General features: G+C 41.0%; 1 protein-coding gene across 1 annotated transcript; it reads right to left on the bottom strand.

The window, feature by feature from the left end:
• Positions 1–5,450: 5,450 nt before the first annotated feature.
• Positions 5,451–21,704, bottom strand: epn3b (epsin 3b). The gene is made up of 12 exons (XM_044346352.1): positions 21,282–21,704; positions 15,270–15,502; positions 14,807–14,965; positions 14,351–14,434; positions 13,391–13,742; positions 12,349–12,467; positions 10,809–10,895; positions 9,032–9,155; positions 8,720–8,890; positions 8,482–8,577; positions 7,292–7,585; positions 5,451–7,196 (listed from the first exon to the last, which is right to left on the bottom strand). Exons 2-12 carry the CDS (start codon positions 15,336–15,338, stop codon positions 6,904–6,906), a joined length of 1,848 nt encoding a protein of 615 aa, XP_044202287.1. The 5' UTR covers positions 15,339–15,502; positions 21,282–21,704; the 3' UTR covers positions 5,451–6,903.
• Positions 21,705–21,735: the final 31 nt, after the last annotated feature.

Here is a 21,735-nt window from a genome sequence, read left to right as displayed (position 1 = left end):
GAACCACATTTCAGTGAAAGAAAAGATGAGGAATACATTCATTTTAGTGATCAATAAGGGAATTAACAGGATATAGATTTGCTCTCGATTGCCACCAATCATTTACTATGGTGACATCTCTGACACTGTGTAATAAACAAACAAACAAAAAATAAATAAAATGGAAAAAAAATCAAATGTGCAGTATTCCCATCTGAAAGCGGACAAATAATCATTAATGTTCAATTAAGATGTGCACATTGTTTAAAATTTGCAGTCTGTCAGTAATTTCTAGAAAGTATGTATTTATCATATCATTCACATTTTAGTGACAAACTAATTCTTACCAAAGTTCTACTTTTCCAGAGCTTTCATCTCATCAGCAGATGGAGTTTGGTGAGTTGTCATGGAGATAGTTTAGTCCTCATCATGTGACTTAATTATGGAATTTTGGTCAGCTGGTAACAGGTGGTCCTACATGACAGCTTGTGCTGCAGGTCAATAATGAATCTTCACGCTCAAATACTGATTATCAGTTGTTTAAGGAATTGAATTGTAAAAATAAAAGACAGTGTGATGTTTATAGATGGAAATATGGAAACAAATTGGCTTCATTCTGGTTAAGTCTATATAAAACACTGATTAAATGAAGAAAACTGTTCATAATTACTGAAACTGTTGATTCAATAATGAATTATTCCATCAGGACAACAATGCTTGACTTTTGGTTTATTTTGAAGTTCTGCACAGATGAGAGTGAGTCAATCTACTAAGGCCAGTGATGTAATGTTTTCGTGCTTTTTTTCTTTTTTCATTTCAGATCTTTTGGGGCTTTTATATTCAATAAAGTAAACAATTCCTTCCTTCTTTCCTTGTTTTGTTTGGTTCGACTCCTTTTTGATGACATGAAACAGCGCAGCTCTCTCTAGCTTTCCTGTTGAATAGGAACCAGATCGGTGTGTTTTTATGTTAACGTTGGCAGGTTGGGAGGTTTTTCTTGGTGAGCAGACAGAAAAACAGGATGGGCTGAAATGTTGTTTCTGACCAACGTTTTTGTTTTCTCTTTGAAAGAAAGGGAATCGAGAAAGAGAAACTAAATGTGTGTGTGTGTGCGTGTGTATGTGGGTCTGTTCCAACCACTAGCAAGCAGCAGGTTTTTGTAGCAACATTACTGCACTGAAGCTGGGATTATCCATCAGTTGGGGTCATGATCTGAGTCAGGAATCAAACATCAGTCCCAGATTATGAAGTATCCAAACTCTGTAACCATTTGATCCATTTCCACAGTACAAAGGGCCGAGACCCCCTATTATTGTCATACTAATCCTCATTTGTTCTCTTTTGTTTGTGTCCTGATAAAACGATTCATGAGAAGTAAAAAAGACAAAAGCCTAGAGGAAGGTAAGCTGCTTAACTTCTGTGTTATCCACTTCAGATACACAAAAACTGTCTCTCTTCTGGCTCTTTTTTTAACAAACTCCTAAATTTTACTACACATGCACACAGACACACAATCCTCCTTAATCAAGGAACCGCTCAGACAGGATGTAGTTTAGGAATTGCCTTGAACGAATAAATGTCGTGTATGTGAGATTGTCTGAGTTCGTTTCTCCTGCAGACTAATTGTTCCCACATTGCAGCAGCAGCATCTTGATCAGACTAATCTTAATTTTTCACTCTGAATGCTTCTTTAAATTGGACGCCTGCCTCACTGCAGGCCAGGAACAACAGCTCCAGGGGGGCAACAGACTGGGGCCAAGATGTGGAATTATTCTCTCATGCTTGACTGCATGATAAATGTAATCATAAGTCATTATACTGATGCAATGGCACACACATACCTGCTAAACAGGGTAGTTAGGAGGGGGATTGTATGCTTGTGTGTATGTGTGTGAACAAACTTACAATATAGTGAAAATAGCTGCGAATAAAAGCATTATAAAATGTTTGTGTCACTGACTTTCGAAACACAGCTGAGAGTCCGGTGCAACAATTCTTAATGGAGTGTTGCACTGAGCCTGTGAAGCAAACCAGAGCTTACATTCTGACTAACAGAGATGGATAGTAGCAGACAGCCATGCATGAATAGCTACAAGACCGTTATATTATTCCGTTGTTCAATCTCAGAGGTTCAGGACGGGGTCATGTGGAGTTTGTCCAGCTCCCTGCACTGCAGGTTCACAAGGTCTCTAATAACTTTATGGGCACTTTTGAAATAGAAAATATTCTCACAATCATTCACTGTTTATTTCACTTCCTCCACCAAATCGACACCATATGGTGATGTTGCATTTCAAGTGTGCAAACGAGTTGAGTTACTGTATCTGGAGGTCGAGACTGCAGCTGTTTAGATCTGTGATCAGACTGCACTTGATTTGTTTGGACAGAAATGCCAGGCAATAAAGAGAAGAAAGTGTGTGTGAGTGTGTCTGTGTCTATGGGCATGATTGGATTTCCTTGATTCATTTATTTTCGCTTCAGGAATTGTGCATATTTGACCATTTGAGGGGGTTTGTGGTCTTTTAAATTCATCTTGTGCAGCAAGACCCATGCAGACATGCACAGGAGACATACAGCATGCTGACAGTTGTGACAGTGGCCTTGATACATGAAAAAATACAGTACAGCCCAAGGATGGTGATATCAGCCTTTCTGTCATCTCACCTTGTTCCAGTGAGAAATCTCCATAGCAACTGGACACATTGTGAGTTACCATACTGACACTTTGGTGATTCTGTCTGTTGTCAGTGTCCAAGACAAGGTATGAGAGCAAGTAGCCTGATTTCTATGGAAGTTGCTGTGGATATTCTTAGTCCCCCGAGAAAAAAATTCACTTTTTTGGCAACCCCCTAACTTTGCTACAGCATGGTCATCAGGCAAAAGTTCAATCTGTAATTGAGGGCAGATTGCCATGAAATTTCAATGGCACATTTATGTGCCCCACAGGAGGAATTATTTTTCATTTTGGACGTGAACTCTATTCTATTGCCAGATTCGGGTCAAAATGTCAACAGCAGACACCAGAGATCTTTTAAAGGATAGGTACCCGTTTTTCAAGTCTATCTTAAAACAATGCTCACATGCCCATATGTACGTTGCAATTGTTTTGGTTGCTACAATTGTTGGTCCTGTCTATACTGGCTGTTAAAATGATTGCAATGGAAATGGTGGAGGATAAAATCCAAAGTTCCTGTTCTGTGCAAAAAAGTTCAGATGAAGCTCATATGAGAAGGTCAAATCAAAGTCTCCACCAAAGTTATGTGTCTTTGTCTTTGTTGTCTTTTTACTATGAGATTCCCTCTTTGTGTTTGCAGGGGCAGTGTTTGGTATAGTGGCACAAAGAGGGAATTTTGCACTAAAAAGACCAACTTAATACCAACTCAATTGATCTGGTTTCTGAAGCTTCATATTAGCTTCAGTTGAAATTTGAAATGCATTTTTGCAGAGAATAAAGACTGGACTTTGTCCCCTGTCTCATAGTGTTAAGAAGTGATGAACAATTACAGCGACCAATAACTCTTTCAATGCACATATGTTTTACGTCAGACTTGAAAAAATGTGAACATTTCATTTCATACAATAAGCATATTGCCATGACATTTGCTGACCACAATCATTCTCCCAGCAGAACAAACGCTGATGGTGTACAAATAGCAAAACTGCCAACATGCTGTTTGTTCTGCTTCAATCTGTATGTGTATACAACAGATTTCACCTTTGTTTAAAGAATGTAATGTGAAACCATCATCAGTCAAATCAGCTGCTGTGGTGTTTGGCTGGATTAAAACATTGTTAGAAATGGCTCTCAGAGGCGTCCACCTGGAGATCAACTGCAGCAGCTCAAACACTGAGATATAGTTGTTTTTACAGAACCGCCTCTTGGAACCTAAACTGTGCCAACTGCTGGTTTGTTTCACTTCCCAGTGTGTAAATATATCCGTCCTGTAACCCAGGTGTAAAATAATCACTGAATGACTGAATGCTAGTAAAGCAGGGTGCTAAGCAGTTTAACACTGAGTCAGTACTACCATCTGGTGGTTACACACTAACAATGGTCTTCATCCTCTCCTCAGCACCAAAACAGTGTTTTTCTTATGAGCTCTTGCTTTTGTTGTTATTTCATATGTTAAGGCCTGTGTGTGTAGATATAACACACCTTTTAATGACAGAAATATAAACCTCATACTAAACCTTTGTCGTCAAACAGTGGGTGTCTTCATGCTCAGGTAAAACTGGGGGTGTTTTCTGTTGGAACAGGCAGATTTGGTAACTTTAGTAAGCTTTTGTAAACTCAGAGTAAGATTAATGTCATGTTTTCTGCTCTCTGGTGTTTGGTGGTTTGTAATGTCTATAGGTGTGTTTCAGAATGTGTGTGTTTTGTGTTTGTAAAGTGTTTTTTGTGATATTAAAGATCCCCTCCAGACACGTTTGAAGACATGCAAAAATACTTTGCTTTAAAAATGGCATCTGCTCCTTCTCCCTCATTAAAAATTCCAGAAACCATGAATATGCAAATATTTCTCATTGCCTGTTTAACAGCTGGACACAAGATGTCTCCTACTTCACTGTAAAGTCCATCCTCAGTGTTTGTGCACTGGAGGCTTCAAGTTTTCACATCACACTTGTGTAAATTGTATACTGGACCACATTTCGCGCCAAACTAGTTGTGATGTCACAAATCAGATATGCCTCTTGAACTCAGATTTTAGCATCAGAATGTGAAAACAGCCTTTCAGTGTTAAAACGCTGCACGTCATTCTGCACTTTGAAGCTCAAACATTGAAAAGAAGTAAAATCCATTTTTGAGAATAGAAATCAAAACCACAGGCATGAGATCAGAATGATGAGAAGAATTATTTTTTCTGTCTTGAGTCATTAGTTGAATCATTTTCTTATTATTTTCTGGTACCATGTGAGCAGAGTAACCTTTGTTCGCACTTTTACTAGTGCTGAAGTGATTAGTAGATTCATTCTTAAGTCAACTGAGAGAAAATTAATTGACAACTATTTTCAATTAATCATTCAAGTCATTTAACGAGATAAAAGCCAAATGTTCTCTGGTTCCAGCTTCTCAAATATCTTTTGACAAAAAAAGCAATCTGGAGATGTTACCTTGGGCTCTGGTGAATGCCATTTTTCACATTTTTGAGATTTTATAGACTAAATCATTAATGAATTTTTAAAAAGCAATGGATTAATTGGTCTGACATTTGAGTTTGCTCACTTGTCATGGACCACCTCTTCCGTGACGGAAGCAAACTCCGTCCGCTGATGAAGACCAAAACTAAAGCTCCACACATTGTCCAGTAAATGATGTTGTGCTGAGAATTTGGGTTTAGTCAAACTGCTATTTCCAAGGTCAATAATGAACCTTAAAGCTCAACAGATGAATCAACGATGAAGAAAAAGTTTTAGATGCAGTCCTATATGACTCATGAACAAATGAATAAATCATATCGACACTTCAGAGCTTAAAATGCAAACACCATTCATTTATTGGTATAATATTTCATAATACTGTATAGATATCATTCTATTAAATACATATGTACTAAGCCTGTGTGTATCTATAGGCAGGCATTTCACATTCAAGTCCAGGTTCAGTGCAGTGATGACCAAACATCTCATCGTATCACAGATTCTCTTGTTCCTAACACAGAAGTGAACGTGGAGCAGAGGAGAGGAGCTAATTCTTACTATATTAGTTTATCATCTGTAATCATTTCACTTTGTTTATATTAATCTTTCCTTTACTTTCATCCTCCCTCCTCCTTCATCTGTTCTCTTCATCCCTCATTTTTATGCCCCACATCTGAAATAAAGTCATGGATCTCCTTGCTTTCTGCAGACGAACCCCTTTCTATTCACTAAGATTGAATCTCAATGGAGGAGGGACAGAGCGGTCTCCCTGAGGTCCTCCTCAACGGCGCCAACGTGAAACAGCCGGGAATGCATTGTGAGTCAGCTGTTGAGACAGGCACGCGGGTCCGATTGGATACAATCAGTGATCAGTTTAGGTCCAGATTGAGACAGTAAGGTCTAGCTTAGGCTGGTTTAGTCCAGTTTTGAATCCATCCGGATCCTGGTGGGGCTTAGGACCAGATGCTTTTGAGCTCGCAAGGTAAGAAGGCGATGCAAAATAGATATCATCATGTATATGTGGGAAGGAATACCTGAGTCAATTAGTTCTTGAACAGTGCTGAGTGCTCTCTTGAATCTTACACTGACAAACTGTTAACTCCTCCGCTGATTCAATTGTGCCAAGAAAGCTCAAGATACTATTTGACTCATCTGGGAGAAAAAGAAGACTTATTTGAGGAAGTCATCTCAGGTGCTCAGCAGAATACGTTTGGGGTCTCGGGGGTGGGATGCATTCATGCTTTCGTCGGTGAAGCAGCAGCGATAAGAATCCTGGTGGACAATCAAAGTATGTGGCTTCCTCTAGATCATCTAAAGGAACGGTTGTGTCTCTGTGGTCAGAGGGTGTTCAGAGTGCTCACTGTTGCTGGGGAAAAGGCATTGAAGGGACTGCTGAGATACACCCTGTTAGTTTGGTGACATGTGTCTGTGCATGATGTGACCATGGGTGCATGTTTGTGTTTATATGTGTCTATGCACCTCTTAGTGCACCTGAGTGCATGTTTGGGTGTGTGTGTGTGTGTGCGTGAGTTAGCTTTTCTTCAAGGGTTCAGGTTATATAGCAGCTGATGTGTCTTTAGACGGACACAAATACATCCAGTCCAAGATTTATCCACGTCAAGTGTGCACAATGACATCAGACCAGGATCTGCTGTCCAGTTCAGGCTCATTTAGACTCATCTCATTGTAGTCCAGAGTTGGCATAGATTAATCCAAAAGAGTCCAATGTCTGACGACTCCCTCTGCAGACCAGAGCGTGAGGGAGAGGAAATGGACAAAGGAGTCTCAGAGGAAGGGGTTGTGGCTGTGTGTCTGTGATTGGGTACGGGGCACAGGCCGGGGAGAGAGAGGGAGCAGGGGCTGGGGGAGGTTGGAGGGAAGGTCCAGGAGTCCGGCGGGAGGTTGTGTCAGAGAGGAGGGGAGGATGGGCGGTTGGTGGGGCAGAGGGAGCGGCAGCGATGGGCTGTAGGAGAGCACGTGGGGGGGCAGTGGGGAGGTGGAGGATGGTCGCATTTGGTTGAGGGTAAGGCGAGGCTGGTCACAGTGGAAGGGGTTGGTAGGAGATGGAGCGCTCAGACCTGAAAAAACAGATTTGGTTGGTGGTTAGGAAACTTTAACAGTGTCATTGTAATGTTTGTGTACATATGTATGTGAGTTCTTGAATAGTTGTTACCTGAGAGGAAGGGGTTGTTGTGCATCTTGCTAGGAGGGTTGGGAGGTATCAGGGCATCAAGATTGACCAGCGACGCCCCTGTAGGTCCGAGGAAGGCCTCTGGGGTCCGACACATGCGTGTAGGTGGGGCGCTGAGTGGGGGTGCTAGCCGAGACAGGTCAAACATCTCCGGGCTGGCCGACTCTCGTCCATTTACCTGGGGTTTCACCGGAGGTTCAGACCCAAAGGGATCTGTCTTGGAATCGGCTCCAGAGAACGGGTCAGACTCTGCCCTCACCCCAAACAGCTCTTCATCTGCATCAGGAAAAGAAAGAAGGAATTTAATTTGAAGAATTTATTGTTGATGAGAAATAGTGATGTGATATGATGCAATATGTTGTATCCTTGATTTATTCAATGAAGTTTCTGACAGATGGGCCACAAATGAAAGAAAAAGCCAATATGAAGTGTCTCGCTAAGGTGTTGTTCCACCAAAAACCTCTAGAGGAGCTTTTACAGCTTTCTCTGAACTCTACAGCACATGAGGGATTTATCACATTTCTGTATAAGACAAGTGGTACATAGCGAGTTGAGGTAATAACAAGGACTCCTTCCTGTACATTATAACATGATTCAGTACAATAATTGTGAAATTACTTCTGTGAAGTGTATAATGTTTACGTCTTATTTGCATTGTTTCAGAAAGGTGTTGAGTCAGTAGTTTGTGTTGTTGCGCTGGACTGCTGTGCATTGTCAGGTTGTTACTTTAATGCTGTCAAATACACCAAAACTTATGGCCTAACAATGTACCTTAGAGTTGAATTAAAGCCTCACTGACACAGTTTAAAATGAAATGGAAGCTTCACAAAGGTAGCACTGTTCAGTGTTTGTTACAGCTGTTGTATTAGATTACATTACATTGTACATGTGGTTTTTGTTACTGTGTCCATCCCCAGTACATTTAATTCATTATATTACAATGTATGCATATACAGTAAATTATCCTCCATGTGCTAATAGCTGTCAATGGCCTCATATTTTATCTCTGGGTTGCATCTCAATTTCAGAAAATTCCAAACATGGTCCATGCAGGCATTGTCGTGTTTTTGATGTAAGGGTGCATGTATAAGATCCAAGATCCTATGGTGCATCTTAAGATCCAAATTTACAGTAGGACCCACAGTACTTCTAGATGTTTTGTATTACATTACCTGTAGGACTGGCAGGCTGAGGGGAGGACACTTGAGGAATCTCCTGTTTAGGCTTCTCCTCTTCCTGTTCAGCGAATGGATCCATCCCGTCACCGTCTGCATGAGAAATTAAAACTGGTGAAAACAGAACAATCACAGGCAGAGAGCACAAATATTGTGTCAGTTAACGCTCTAATTCTAGGAAACTACAATGGGATCATCTAGATTATACAAATGTGTCACAGTTTCTGCAAGTTACCTCCATCAGATTGCTTGTCCCACGCATGATTGACAGGACTGGAGGAGATGGGTGCTGCTTCCCAGGGGTCTGTGTGTGAGTTGTCACATGGAGCCCAGGGATTGGACGTCTGGGAGGACGAGGGAGGGGCCGCCCAAGGACTACCAGTCACAGGAGTGCTGGAGTGGACTGCTGTGAAGACAGACAGACAGGAGGTGGCTTGAATGTAGTGCAGTGAATTTACACCGACTCACAGAATGTGAGAAGTTATACAGAGATGACAGCTCTAATATTGTATTGGCCTCTCAGGCGTGTCTGTGATGAGCCACCCACCTACAGAGTCCCAGGGGTCAGAGGTGATGTCACTGGTGGGCTGAGCAGAGCTCCAGGGGTCACTGGGGGGAGGTGGGACCTCAGAGGACGGACCAAATATGTCCACTAGATCCAGCATAGCTGACTACAGGAGGAGGAAAAAACCTTTCTATAAATCTGTGCCAATATTTGTTGACATGCTTCGAGGTTTGTATGACTGGATGGTTTTTGAGAAATGTAAGACTCTTAATAAGATCCAGACAAAAAGTAATGCAGCGTTTACTGAGGCACGATACACAGTAATATTTTTTTTTTAATTACAAATATCAAGTGTTCAGAACAAAAATATGACTGATCTTTGTGAGTCAGATGAAGCAGTTCAGACAGTATTTTAGTATAATTATCCAGCAGACATGGAAACTATACTGAAAGTACTGAAATGTTTTCCTCAACAGAAGTGATGCTGCTTTAGTTACTCTCTTTAGATAAAACATGTATGTTACTTTGAGCAATAATATTTCCAATTTTACATGTTTCACTTGCACCTAACTTCCACACTAAAAAATAGAAAACATTTATCACAGGAGGAGCATTTATATGTGTTCTGGTGAGTTATACTCGCTATTCATTGGCCAATTAATTGTTGCCTGATTGAAATATCAGAAATAACTAAACTTAGTATTTGATTGTCTTATATGTTTTGTGCCATATATACTTAATCTTTTGTTTGGTTTTGTGTGTACATCGGAACATAGATTACATTACATACAGTAAAAAGTATTTAAGGTAATTCAGAGACAGAGTCTTTCACATTTAAATTTGGAGGGCCTTTGCTTTTTTGTACATACACTATTGAAAAAAAAAGTATTAACTGATAAAATCAAGAATCCTGTCTGTAATGTATGATAGAATATTTTAAGACATGTGATGATAAGATTTTCATGTGAGCGAAATATGTTCATATGTGATCATAAAACGTTTGATTTAATAAAATGATGCCATACAGACTGCATGTATATGTGAAGTAGGTATTTTGGTTTGTGACGCCATAAAAACTTCACACATGGAGTCATATAAACACATGTAATAAAGTTATGTATAATTGCAATAAAGTAATATAATCTGGTGATTTCATGTCAGCACATGAAGAAATGGGTAGAAATATTAGAAAATTTGAATTTAAATACACAAACATGTCATATGTCAAATGCATTATTATGGATTATAACATAGATTGATGCTCTAATAAAAACAAACTGGCTACACAGGTCTGATAACCTCACTTCTTTCTATCTCCACAACCCCTGATTGTTTTGTTTTTGTTTTCAAACTTCAATTTTTTTCCTGATGAGCACCTGAACGTGCCAGCATTTCTTTGATGAGAATGATAAACTGGTGACACTGATTGGCTTGTTGACAGGCCAATGAGCAAGGGAGCTGGTGTGCTACCAGATAAGGAGAATGCTCTCAGGGAAATGTCATGCTGAGCTCAAGGTTAGACAAAAGTCATTATCATTCAGCAGGCACCTCTTTCTCCTCCCTCAGCTCTCTACCTTTTCTCCCTCATTATGCTGATCTATGTCTTTTTGTCTCGTTTCCCTCCATATCCCACAGTCCACACTATAAACTCCACTTCATTCTCCAAATGCCTGCCAACAACCGCCTACAAACACAAATGCACCCGCTCACCTTTCCATGCAAATACACACGCATAGACCTCATGCGTGCACGCACCAACACACACACACACACACATACACACACCGTACAGCACAGACACAGACGTCTTTAAACTCACCTCCTGTGTCCCTGACTGGCTCTCTCTCCTGCTCTCATCCAGGGCCTTCTGTAACAGTGACTCGTCTCCTTGGCGACAGCGCTGCTCCTGCAGGGGCGGCATCGTGACATCATCAGCATTATCACCACAGCAATGAGCATGGATGCACGCACACACTCTGACACACACACACAAACACTGGCGTTAGAGAAACACAGCACCTGTGGCTTTTTTGTGCTGTTGAAATATTTAATTGGGTCGAGGATGAGAGAAAGAATGCAGAGAAAATACAGAATTCCTCCCAAATTACAAGTTTATACGTTACATTAGAAAAAATGGACGTTAATATTAATGCACTGTTAAAGAGAGAGGGGAGAAAAACACAATCTGGACACTTTAAGAGCCAATGAGAGATACAGCAGAGGACCTGAAAAGGAGAAAGGCAGCTATGGAAGGACGTCAGGAAGGAAAGAGTTAAGATGAAAGTCACAGGGAAGCATTTTAGTGTAGGGCTGCAACTAATTATTATTTTCACTATAGATTAATTGATTGGTCTTTAAAATTTAAATTTAATTTAATGAGAAAATATTCACATTTAAAAAACGACTCAAAACGATTAACCAATTATCAAAATAGCTGGTGATTAATTTTCTGTCATTCGACTTATCAATTAATCATCACAGCTCATCATTGCAGCCCTACAAATAACTATACAATATAATATGCTATCACTATTAAGGCCGCAACTAATGATTATTTTCATTATTGATTAATCTGCAGATTTTTCTCTTGATTAATCGATTAATCGTTTTGTCTGTAAAATGTTTGAAAATAGTGAAAAATGGCTGTTATAATATCTAATATCACAAGGTGATGTCTTCATATGTCTTGTTTTGTCTGATCAACAGTCCAAAATCCAAAGATATTCAGTTTACTATCATGCATGACACATAAAAACTTCATAACCTCACATTTGAGAAGCTGCAACTGGCATTTTTTGCTTAAAAATATGACGAAAACAATTATTTGATTATCAAAATAGGGGCTGACTAATTTTCTGTTGATCAACAATTTTAGCGAAGATGTAAGAGCTATGATATGATCTTCATACTCACAGAGAGACACACAACTGAGATCGCAGAGGGTTAATAAACGTTGATTCAAGAATGAGGTGTGTTTCTGTGTGTGTGTGTGTGTGTACCTGCTCATGCTTTGACTAACGCTTAAAGCAATCTGTGGTTGTGTGTCTTCATCCATCTCTATGGTAACGGGGGAGGAAGGGCTAGCTACATCAGGTGGGCGAATGTTCAGAACATTTGTAACAAAATTTTCATTACTGGAATCATCATGCGGCGATCCAACATGTGAGGGTCAATCAGAGAGCCAGAGAATGAGAGAGATGAAGCAAAACAGAGGAAATGTGTGTGTGTGTGTGTGTGTGTGTGTGTCTGTGTGTGGAGGGAGGGTTTGCTGTCCCACTGGAGGAGAGTAGCTCAAGCAGATTACACATTATCATAATGTGTGTGTGTGTTTGTGTGTATGTGTATGTGTGCTGTTTTACCTTCTGACTCTCCTCCCTGCTCATGGCTAACGCCAGCTGGAGCTGCAGCTCCTCCTCCCCGCTGGTCTGAGGTCGAGCCTGCTCCAGGTCTGAGGCAGCACGAGGAGATGAGGACGAGGCTGCGGCGGGATGGCGAGGGAGTTTTAAGGAGGGAGGAATAAGAATGTGTGAAGAGAGAGAGTCAGATTGATGTGGGGATGTGTGAGCAGAGGCTCGGAGACATGGAGAAAACGCAGTGTTGGGCTGATTTGAATATTCTCAGGCCTACACTGCAGTATTGATAATCTATGTGGTGAGTTGCCAGGATTGCTGGGCTACAGCACAAAATGCATTTCATGAAGGATGTGGCCATAAGCCTTTTTAACTCTTTATCCATTTATTCACAAATTGCCAACACATTAAATGAGGTATTCAGTGCTGCAGATAAGTGCAGACTTTAAAGGCGACATATCATGCACATTTTCAGGTCTATATTTATATCCTGAGGATGTACAGGAATATGTTTGCATGATTCACGGTTAAAAAAAACTCCTTATTTAACTAATGCTGACTCTTTATGCAGCCCCTCAGTTCAGCCTCTGTCTGAAGCTCCTGTCTCTTTAAGGCCCTACCCTGATGAGCCCGCTCTGTTCTGATTGGCCAGCTACCAGAAGCCATCACTCGGCAGACTTCCGGCAGCTTGTGAGGCTATGTAAACAAACAGTAGTAGTAGGATTTCACTTCTTTTTCTCCTTCTTTACATGATATGGAAACCTCTGAAATACATGTTTGAACACAGTCTGATCCAAAATATGGACAATATGAGCAACCCATGGGACAATCTTAGCAACGAAGGATACTAATGGACAGCTGTTTGCGGGCATGTGTGAACAACCTGATGTCAGCACAAGGAGTTGAGGTAACATTGCAAACAAAACGTTCAGAGCAGGCTGAATCCTGGGCTTTTGACTTTCAGGGAACATTTTACCTTCATAACTTCATAACAGTATCAAAATAACAGAAAATCATGATATGTCCACTTTTAAATACCTACAATACTCACAGTTAAAGGAGGACGGAGAGCCTCTGGAGCGGCTGAACTCCTCCCCGTACAGCACAGCCATGCTGGGCTGGCTTGTTCGCCTGCCTGGGTGGTAGGATGGGGGTATTCCTCCATACACACCACCAGCCCCTCCACCCCCTCCGCCCCCGCCGCCCCCGCCGCCCCCTCCACCCCCTCCGCCTCCTCCGCTCCCTCCCCCGGCCATTCGCTCCTTCGTCTTCAGGGCTTGACTCCTCTCCTGGCGGAGCCGCTCCTCATCCCGGAGGAGACACACCAGTTGGCGTGCTTTTTCTCTCACGTTGGCCCCTTGGTCTCTGCCGTCACGGTCCACGTATTGGAAGTCACGAAGCGTCTGAACCACACAGGAGCAAAAGACGTTATCATGATTTTGTGTAAATACTAGTCTAAGACTGATCTTTACAAACGTGTGTATTAGAAGCTGCGGGAAAACCTCATTTATCTGATGCTCAGGAATGTAGAAATGTAAAAATGATCTTTTATTCTCATGTTATTTCCATCTGTTCAACGATCAGATCAGAGTATGTATTAGGAAGTGATGCTGTCATCATATTGTGAAAACATGAATATCTCTATGTGTTATATCTTTTAGTCATCAAAATATTACTTTACTGCAACTCTACCTCAAGATTATTGTAAAACACATAAATAATTATCAAAAAAGGTATTCTTAAACCTTTTCTGGAGCAAGGTTGTTTTTTTTTGCTGGTTAATCATTATATTTAAATCAAGTCATTGTGTATTGTTGATTATTTATTGTATATAGTCCAACTTTTGCTGGTTATGCTGTATTTTTTCAATATGTAACCCAGAAAGATTTGTTTTGCCAAGGTAATAACTAATAGTGATCTAAATAATTAAACAATTCCAAACAATAAACAAATAAACCAGCTCTTTTCATACGTCCTGTCCCTATGTACGTCCCTAGTTGTAGTCCAGTACCTGAATAGTGAAAGCGTTCTCACGGCACTGTTGGGCCACTCTCTCTGATCCTGTCTTCAGGAGGTAATCCAACAGAGTCAGGGCCTGGAGTCAATATAACAACATATAATTAAATAGGACAACTATATGGAAAAAAGAATGAGATAAAAACTGATAGTGGCTCAGAGGTTTTCAAACAAGCTGCTCTTGTGCTGTTTTATCTCAATTGCCACTTTGTTTATTAAATGTGCAAAGCTTCAGACAACTATGTGAACAGAGAGCAGGGCGGGATAGTGTCAAAAGAAGAGGCAGCAGCAGACAGAAGTGTGTAGGTGAAGTGTGTTTGCGGAGTGAATGTAGAAAGTCAGATACGTTATTAAAGAGGGGAGGTGTGAAAGGAGGGATAGTGAACAGTAAAATCCAAAGTGAGCCAGCAGAATGGAAGAGGACTTAGAAATAGAAACATGTGTCCTTCACCTTGTAGACATGCCTCCAGTTCTTGCCGCTGTCGTTGAGGCGTTTCCACACCATGCCCATGACCTCGGCAAATGCTACCACATTGAAGGTCAAGTCAGCGATTTCTGACATGAGAGACGAGGACGGGCCCCATGGATCGTTCGAGGTGGCCTCGCGAACCTACGTACCACCAGCAGAGCAACGATGATTTCCATTTCTTTTCATATTTCCACTATGCATTTGAATTTCTTTCTCATCCAGAGTGACAGTGTCATAAGTGTCAAAGCATATTTATTTGTAACAAAGAGGTCAAGAAATAAGAGCCACAAGAGAGTTTTGTTCTGCTGTGTTTTGTTCTGATATGACTCAACATCAGTGTTAATTTAAAAGAGTTTAAACTCCCTCAAAGTCAAACACACAGGCTTTGTATAAAAGCTATTGCACATCGGTGTCACTTGATGACAACACAGCAGAGTTATAATACCTTGATCTCTGCTTCCGAGTAGTTGTGCACAATATTCTTCACCTGCCGGCGCAGGGCTGAGGTTGTCATGGTGACAGGTGGTGGTGGAGGAGGTGGATGAGATAGAAAGTGAAGAGCAAACCCTCAACAGGTGAAGAGAGGAGGTGAAAAGGGGAACATGAATTGAAGGAGGAGAGGAGAGGTAGCTATGGTAATGAAGGCTCCTCTTCTCTGTCAGGAGTTATCGGAGGCCCCTGTGAAGAAGAGATAAAGACAATACATGAAAAATGAAAGCTAGAGGTACATCTGTGTCTATCTCACGCTTTGTAGGTTGATCTGATTAGCCACAAACTTCTAGTAATAGGCTGCATTAAAAGATTTAGATGATAAACACTCAAAGGTTCAATTTATTAATCTATAAGGGCATGGAAATAAGAGTGCTCCCATCCTAATCAACCGACGCTAATTACCACAATGCAGTAAATAAATACCCACATGTAAGCCATCAATAAAAACAACATAGAAATAAAAAAATCTTTAAAAACATCCAGACACCAATATCAAAGTAGAAGAAGTTACATCCCAATTTAGTTCTTTACAAAGTTCTGGTTATACTGTTGTAGTATCTTCCTGTGCGACTTAAGAGCCAGAACACCATATGTTGAGTATGTGAGACAGGTGGTCTCAACCTGCCACTGCGTTGCCATAGCTCCCACAGCTGTTGCCTCCTTACATCCATTCTCCTCATCGACCTAATTGTCAAATTATGAATGCATTCACTCAGGATGAGAGGAGATATGTGTCTACAGTGATGCTAGCGGCTCTGTGAGGCTTTAGTCAAGCCCAGTGGTGCTTTGAGCTAAATGCTAATGCCAGCATGCTAACATGCTCACAGTGACAATGCTAACACGCTGATGTTTAGCAGGTATAATGTTTAACATGTTCACCATCTTAGATTTGAGCTTAGCATTACACACAAAGTACAGCTGAGGCTGATGTTAACGTCTTTAGTTTTGCAGGTATTTAGTCAAAACAGAGTATTAGACAGTTGGAATTATGACACAATGATGGTGCTAGTTAAAACGTTATGTGATTCTGTGGGCTGCATAAATGTATGTGGCAAAATTCATAGCTATCCATTCAATATTTAGGTCAAGTTATTTCACTCAAAACGACAAATGTCAACTTGCTGGTGGCACTAGAGGAGAAGTCAGTGGAAAACCAAAGTTGGTAGGATTCCTCCTCTGGGCATCATGAATGTCTGTACAAAATGTTATGAAAATCCATCCAGTAATTGTTGAGATATTTCAGCCTGGACTAAAGTGATGAACCAACCAACTGACACTGCCATTACCCAGGGCCACACCACTAGCACGACATGGGGAAAGCTGCACTCACTGATTTATTACACTGCTATTTGTTTTAATATTAACACAATGAGCAATAAGATATAAACATTGACTGACGATAGTGACTGAACGAGTGGCTCACAATTGGTGCCCACTCAGAAAGAAGTAGGTCATATAAAAGTGCTGGCACTCAGGTGTCTGCTGAAGCTTCTTGGTAGCTTATTTTATTCAGGCCAACACACACACTCACACCCATGCAGCAGCCTGTGTGCACACAGACACACACACACACACAACCCCATTATCTTTCTTCCAAATTCATATTTCAGAGAGAACGCAAGGGAATTGATCATTAAGGGTTACTGTAATACTTCTCCCTCAGCCTGCGACTAAGCCGTCACACACACAGAGCGTAAATTAACCTTCTAAACTGAAGCTGAGCTAAGGTGACGCCACTAAACCAAACTTCCTTTCATTAGTCACCAGTTCACTAAACTGTGAGATTGTTGTCTCTGCCGAGCGTAAGCCTGGAGGGGATCATGCGTTTGTTTGCGTCATGTATGTGTGTGTGTGTGTGTGTGTGTGTGTATCTGTCTGCAGCTAATCTCTCATACTACTGGACCCATCAGCTTAATATTTTTTGTGCACAGGGATTTCTTGTGGTTGCGGTGATTCACACACTATTTTATACCACCATTGACTGCTGACTCCTCGCTCCTCTCAACTGGCTGGTTGGGGCTGCGAGTGATCAACAGCTGCTTCATTTTGGAATCTTGTTTCCAAGAGGAACAACCAATCATGCCTTGTTGCCACGTTTCATCAAGTTTGATCAAAATTTTGGTACTTTGAGAGCGGGTTGCATTGACAAGATTCCTTGAGCCTATCTTAAAGCTTTGACTTTCACCATTTTACAATATGCATTACAACATAGCTAAAAGCATTTCCAGCAATCAACTAGGCTAAAATCAAAGCTTACCTAGTCCGTTGAAGGCCACATTTTGGCCTTTGTTGTGGCTCAAAACCTGACATCTGTTGAAAGGTTTGGTCTCATCTTGAACTGGAGCATCTGCAGATTAATTCCGTACCTGATATGTTATGATCCACTAGAGTTAGGCACGATACGAGATGAATAAATCCCTGTTTTTGTTATCTTGACTATACACACCTGGAGGAGATGCACTGTACTGAGTGTTCTCTTCTCGTTAAAGTGATAATTTTCAAATTCACCGTCCTTGTGATCATGAGGTTGTTTATTTTTTGTTTGAATGACAAGGCGAAGCTAATGTGCTCAACCCGTGTGCATTGTATTCTGAAGATTTTCAGAAATTTTTATTAAAAATAATCAGTTTTAAGACGTATTTACACTCCTAATTTCCTGTTTCAGGAAATTAGTTTTTTAAAACATCAAAATGCACAATATGAATTATAATCCACAATCAACAGTTCATTCAATCGAGGTTTTTAATTCAAGACTACAGTTTCATGTCTACCAAATGTAAAATATCTCTCTTTATAGATTGAAAAATCATGTTTATACACAAATTTCTCTGCCATAAAATAACATAAAGGTATTATTATATCTATCAATATTTAATAATATGTGTAGTGTATATAATAATAATAATAATAATAATATAGTAATGGACTTTAGCCCCTTTAGAAGTAATGGAAAGGCAATAATCAAATATGTATTTTCTTTATTTGCTGTCACATTTGGCTCTCAGGCCCCCTCTTCTGTTCATAGTGGTTGTTCCAGTTTTCAGGAGTCTTAGTAAAAGAAAATTGCATTTGTGATTTCTTAGAGGTCACAGTGATGCCTTCAATTTGCTTGTTTTGTCCGAATAACAGAGTCCAAAACTTTAAGATATTCAATTCACTGTCATATATGATAAAAAAACCCAGCAAATTGTCACAAATGAGAAGCTGGAACCAGGAAATGTTGAAAAATGACTGAAACAGTTATTTCATTATCAAAATAGTTGCTAATAGTTCTCTGCCGATTGATTAATCGATTAATCATTGCAGCTCTATTACAAAATATAATAGGACACCATCAGCATAAACCTGTGATGAAGCCTCTGTGTACCTGTACTGTATACAGAATAGGAGAGCTACTCTGCTGTGAAACATACTTAAATTACTTGAAAAAATGAACACAATATGATAAAAATGAACGTGAATCGAACTGAGTATGGGCAGATAAATATTTAATATTTTACATTTGACTGAGCCCTTTGACTGTCCAGTGAGAAACGTTAATAACAGTCACTCCATACAAGGCCCCCCTGACTTATGGACTGCTACTGCTGTAATCAGATCAAATGTTGCTGTGACCATAATCACTGACTTTTTTAAAGACCCTTGTCCATCCCATCTTAATTGTTTTCATCTTTTTGTGGCTGTTTACTGCTGCTCCACAACAGTTCCCGAAGGCGGCTGAAAAACACTGAAACAAGTCAGAGGATGCCTCATCCTGCCGAAAAGCAAGCATCAGCAGAAGCAAAAGTAACTGAGATGAACACGGCGGGGACACAGGCAGAAAACTCTGAGGAGGACGAGCCTCAGAGTGTTTGTGTCTGCATGTTCAGTAGACGGAGCAGGAGAGAGAGAATGAAGGGCATCAAGAAGAAAGTGAAGCTCAGCAACTTCAACCAGTATCATCTTTCTGCTAAATCATCTTCGGCTCGGTGTTCTGTCACAGATGCACACACACACACAAAGGTTATGAAAGGCTAGTGCTGCCTACAGTATGAAATGTTTTGCTCTTTTTTATCCCTTTACCTGACCTGTACTCCAAAACAGATAATTCACCTTGTAGGAGTTATACCATCTCTCTGTGTGTGCATGACAACTCTCAGAAAACAAACAAACAAATGAAAAAAAAAGCTCAAGTTTAATGTGGGTGTTTGATCAAATCTCAGAATAGCACAGGGACAGACTGCGATGAAGTCATCTGGGGACAAACTGTGGAGGTGCTCGGTGAATAATGAAAATAATGGACTCCACAAAATGACATCAACCATGATGTTTTTAACTTGGATATGAGCACATTTTCTGATTCACAGCCATAAATGAGCTCTAGCTATATTCAAATGACTCATTTGGGTGTAATAACTCCGACCAGAACATCTCTCCGAGCCAACTTCAACTAGAGTCTTTTTTTTTTTTTTTTTAATTACACAACTAACACAGCTTAAGTACAGTCTGGGAACTGATTAGTGATGTGCGAGTCATGAATGAATCCTTCAAAAAGAACGACTCTTTTTACTGACTCTGGAGTGAAAAGTCCCTGCTAGCTAGCTAGTACGAACTGCCAAGACGAGAACAGACAACATGTCGTTATTGTGCAACTCTTATATTAACTGTATTTGTGGAGATGTATCAAGTTAATTACTGTATTAAGGTAGCCGAGACAAGAGCAAACACTTTGGTGGTTGTTTCAACTCAGTACTCGCTCTCACAGCCCGGAGCTGAGGGTCTGACTCTGGCTGCATCAATCACCCACAAGTTCCAGTAACCGTCCATTTATTTTAATTGGTTCTTTTTTAGTAGTTTGATACTACCTGATTCTGATTGATCAATCATGAAATTCAACAGTCTGTAGTTTCTGAGTAGCAGACTGTGTTGCTATGGATACTGCTCTGATCATAGATGAGACTGACTGCTGTTCATGTCTTTTAAGCAGAATGATGGAATTTTTTTAAAACGGAAAAAATAAAATCATTTTAAATCAATACAGTTATTTCACAGTTAATTTTTATTACCAATATTTTGTATAAAATAATTCATTTACATCATAAACAGCCATGTATTTAGTGGGGTTAAGTATGGAGCGGTGTTTAGTAACATTAATCTAATATGATTTCAGTGGAGGCAATACAATCATTTCACATTCATATTTTGTGTAAAATAATTAATTTCTTCAACAGCACAGTTAAGACAAACACTACAGCATCAAATCAGCCTACTGAACCATCAAACACCTGTATTCAAATCAACAACATTCTCCAAGAGAAACATTTCATGAGGTTTATGTATTTGTACTAGTCAGGGCCAAGTTGTAGGCTGTAATCAGTAGATGAATGTTTGTTCAGCGGTGGGGAGATTCCCAGGCTCTGAGGAACTGACTCGGTGATTCGAAAACCCGACTCTTTAGTGAGTGACTCATAAAAACTCGAGTCAGTAAAAAGAGTCGAAACTCCCATTTCTACATGTGGTCCAGTCTGGTGCGTCAAACTGCTCCAACACAGAGAACCCCACGTCACTACGTTTGTGGAAGCGCATGCGTGCTGTGACAGCAGGTGTACTGTTTCTCAGGTGGCGATGGAGGGCGCCCATGGTGGGTCTGCATAATGTGCATTACCCAACCACCCCCCCACCCGTCGCCCCCTCACACTCACTCACACACACACATGCACATCCCTCATACACTCACATGCGCGCGCGCGCGCGCACACACACACACACTCATGCCCCCTCTTGCGGTGGATTCCCTGCGGGTTGCCATGTGTGGCACAGATTCCTCTACAAGGCCAACTACTGATGGAGTTCGTTACATGTAGGTCGGCAACATTTTTCCACACACCGCAGCTTGTATATAGATGTGCACACTTCAGAGCGGGGTTACTGGCCAAAAAAGCCCCAGAACTACATCCCCCGGTCATTTCAACCACACGCCGCTTACCTTGCCCATTGCTCATCTCTCGAGCATCATCGCCTCTCCTCTCCAAGTCAGCGTCGATAAAATCCTCTCTCCGCTGGGATCGGCTAAGCAGGACGACCACAATTATTCCACCTCTCACCGATAAACGCGCCGAAAGAACCGGACATTAACTATTTTAGGGAATCCTTGAAGAGTAACGGCAGCGTTTAAATCCCGGCCTACCCTGGATGATGCGCGCCGCTCGGACAGGCAGTCACTGGTGAAATCCGCATAGGACAAGCCACAGCAGCACACGGCTCACTCGCTCCCTCTCTCACTCAGGCAGGCACCCTCATCCACACACGCATACGGCACCGGCAGCCAGGCACGCATAGCACACACAGCGACCACAACGGGGCGCGTAAAAGAGAGAGAGAGAGAGAGAGAGGCGGGGACGTGGCCGCGTCGTTTGCAGAGTCAGCGGTACTTACTATCA

This window comes from Thunnus albacares, chromosome 3 (genome assembly GCF_914725855.1).
Source record: "Thunnus albacares chromosome 3, fThuAlb1.1, whole genome shotgun sequence".
Lineage (NCBI taxonomy): Eukaryota > Metazoa > Chordata > Actinopteri > Scombriformes > Scombridae > Thunnus > Thunnus albacares.
Note: the sequence above shows the minus strand (reverse complement) of the source record. Positions and strands in the feature narration are given on the sequence as shown.